Source organism: Lactuca sativa, chromosome 1 (assembly GCF_002870075.4).
Source record: "Lactuca sativa cultivar Salinas chromosome 1, Lsat_Salinas_v11, whole genome shotgun sequence".
NCBI classification, from domain to species: Eukaryota; Viridiplantae; Streptophyta; class Magnoliopsida; order Asterales; family Asteraceae; genus Lactuca; species Lactuca sativa.
The window spans coordinates 131,968,861-131,971,738 of record NC_056623.2 but is presented as its reverse complement, the minus strand read 5'-3'; the positions used below and the strand labels follow the sequence as shown (position 1 = coordinate 131,971,738).

General features: G+C 27.1%; 1 protein-coding gene across 1 annotated transcript; it reads right to left on the bottom strand.

The window, feature by feature from the left end:
* Positions 1 to 1,453: 1,453 nt before the first annotated feature.
* LOC128127869 (uncharacterized) lies at positions 1,454 to 2,386 on the bottom strand. Its single transcript, XM_052766590.1, has one exon. It carries the CDS (start codon positions 2,384 to 2,386, stop codon positions 1,454 to 1,456), a length of 933 nt encoding a protein of 310 aa, XP_052622550.1.
* Positions 2,387 to 2,878: the final 492 nt, after the last annotated feature.

Sequence of the window (2,878 nt, the reverse complement as noted above, 5' to 3'; positions counted from 1 at the left end):
TTCATATTGTCCAAAAGGAACATTAAAGGCAGTTTTATATCTATCCTTGGTATCAATATGAATTTGCCAATACCCTGATTTTAAGTCAAACTTTGAGAATATTAAAGAGTCATGTAAACGATCTAATAAATCCTTCTTATTAGGAATAGGATACCTAATCCATTTTAAGACCTTATTAAGTGGCTTATAATTGATAACAAGTCTTGGTACTCCCCTTTCTTGTTCTGAATGTTTGTTAACATAAAACGCGGTACACGACCATGGAGATTTAGAAGGTTGTATTAAATTTTTATCTAATAAGGAAGTTATTTCTTTTTTACATATATTCAAATATTCAAAATTCATTTGCCTTGGTAGGAATTTGTTTTTCATTGAAACCTTCTTCATAGGGAAGCATAACTATATGTTTTTTTCTTTCCCAAAAAGCATTAGGATGGTCATTACAAATGTTTAAGGAAAATTGGTTTGTTAAAAGTTTAATTTTTTCCTGTAATTTAGGTTGTTCTAACTGTTCATCTATTTGAACCGTTCTAATTTCTTCTTTAAGAAAGTTTATTTGGTTTTTCTTTAAATTTAACTCATTGACCCAGATAGAGTAAGGGTCAGAGACAAAATTTAATATAACAGGTTTATTCTTATAAGATCCTACAATTTTATTTTTATCAATAGTTAGAGGTAATATCATTTCCAAAAAGGGATTTCCTAGAATCATTGTATTACTAGTCATATTTTTAATTATAGTGAAATTAATAGGTATGCAGACATTTTCTGTACAAATTTTTGCGTCTGTTAGTTTATATCTAATATCTAATTTAGAACCTGATACTTCTCTTAACGTATGTGTCGATTTTTGAAAATATTTCGTAGGTATTAATCCTTCTCTTATGCAATTTAGATCTGCTCCGCTGTCTATTAGGGCAACAAAATTTCTTTGATAATTGTAAGTAATAAATAGATTAATTGTAACATGCCATTTTCTAGAAATTACTAGTTCCATTGATTGAAGAAAATTATTATCAGTATTATTGCTAGCACCAGCATCCTGGTTATTTTGTAGTTTTTCTAATTTATTAATTCTTTGATTATTTATTAATTGATCATTTTTTATTTTGGATATATCCTGTTTTAGAGATTGAATTTCATCTTGTAAGTCCTGTACTGTAGGTATATTAGTAGAATTTTTATTTATTCTTTCTCTTAACATATTATGTACATTTTTCATTGAATAAATCCCTTCTTCTTTTATATTATGTTCCTTGGTATTTAAATTTTCTAGTATTTTTTGCCTTATTTCTGGATCATTAACTTCTTTTAATAAGTCTGCAATATCATTACTAATTACATTTATGGTTAAATCTTCTTTAAATTGAGATTGGATTAGATATAATTGATGATTCATGTTACATGAACATTGTTCTAGATTATCACAATTACATTCAATTTCTTCAGAATCTTAATCATAATTAGAATCATAATCTGTCATGTTGATATCAGAATTATTGTCTGAGATTTCCTCGCCGTCTGACGAATTATCTATTAAATTTATTAATTGAAGTTTTATGTCCTCACTTATATTCATATTATTAATTTGTTTCTTTATTTTTTTATTTCTGCATTTATTAGCATAATGACCGGTTTTTCCACATGAAAAGCAAGTAGGAGGTTTTTTATTTTCCTTTTTAATAAATTTCTTTTTTATGTGTTTATCTTTTCTATTAAAATCGTTATGTTTTCTTTTATAAAATCTTTTTTTCTGTTGAAATTCTTTTCTCTGTTTCTTCTTATTTTTACTGGTTTCTATTCCGAACTGATCACAAAATTCTCCTAATTGTCTTTTTTCATTAAGATGTTGGGTTTTTATTTGATGGTTGAGTTTTATTTCACTACATAGGGCCAAACCTTCCTGTATACAAGTTCCTATTAATTTTCCATATGTGTAATCTTCGTAAGGAATTGTATTATCTATTCTTAGTTGGTTTTTAACTCTTTCAGCAAAAAGATTTGGCAAACCATCTATGAATTTTGATTTCCAATAAACACTATTACAATCATTAAGCTCCATAACTCTACTTAGAAAAGTATCCTTATACCATCGAAAGGACGTAAGAGTTTTACAAAATAATCCATTTAATAAGGTACGAATGTTTTCAGAATTATCTGACCATCTTCCTGTAAAATGTTCTATTATGGTACAAGTAAGAGTGTATACCACATTGGGAGTAGTTATTCCATTTTCTGTTTTTACTGTATTAAGAATAGCTTGTTGAGTTTTTTCATCAACATAATTGTCCCACCAGCCTTTTAGTTGGCCAGTGAATCCGGCAATTAGCATGTTAGCTACTTGTTTATCACTATTTCCTGTATTTTTAGCAATTGTGCTATACATTAACATTCTATGAATCATATTATATATTTGTCTTTCCGTATATCCATCTAGATTCCATTCATAAACATTTTTACCACTGTAACTATTATTAATTTCATATTCTTGTTCCTCGTGTAGGACATCTTGGGGACTTGGTCTTGGATAATAATATAATCTTTGGACAGGCTTTCTAGCAAATTTACTATCGTAATTATTAATTTTATTTATTTGGGCATCATCTATGTCTGACTCATCATCCGAGTCTTTATTTATGGTATTAATGTGTAGTTTTTTCATTTGTTCTTGTATAATATCTAGCATATAATCGTAGTTTTTTAATTTATAACCAGTAATATTTGGTGGTGGTTGAATAGTAGCGTTTATTTGTTTTTCTTTCTCTTTTTTTGTATTCTTATCTCTTTCTGACTATTTATTTTTTCTATTTTTTTTATGTAAATCCATTAATTGTTCTCCTATTATTATAGAATATAAATTATGGAAATTTAATTGTTG

What these genes read in the sequence shown, in the direction of transcription:
- LOC128127869 (XM_052766590.1), bottom strand. Translation starts at nt 2,386, where the DNA reads ATGTATAGCACAATTGCTAAAAATACAGGAAATAGTGATAAACAAGTA.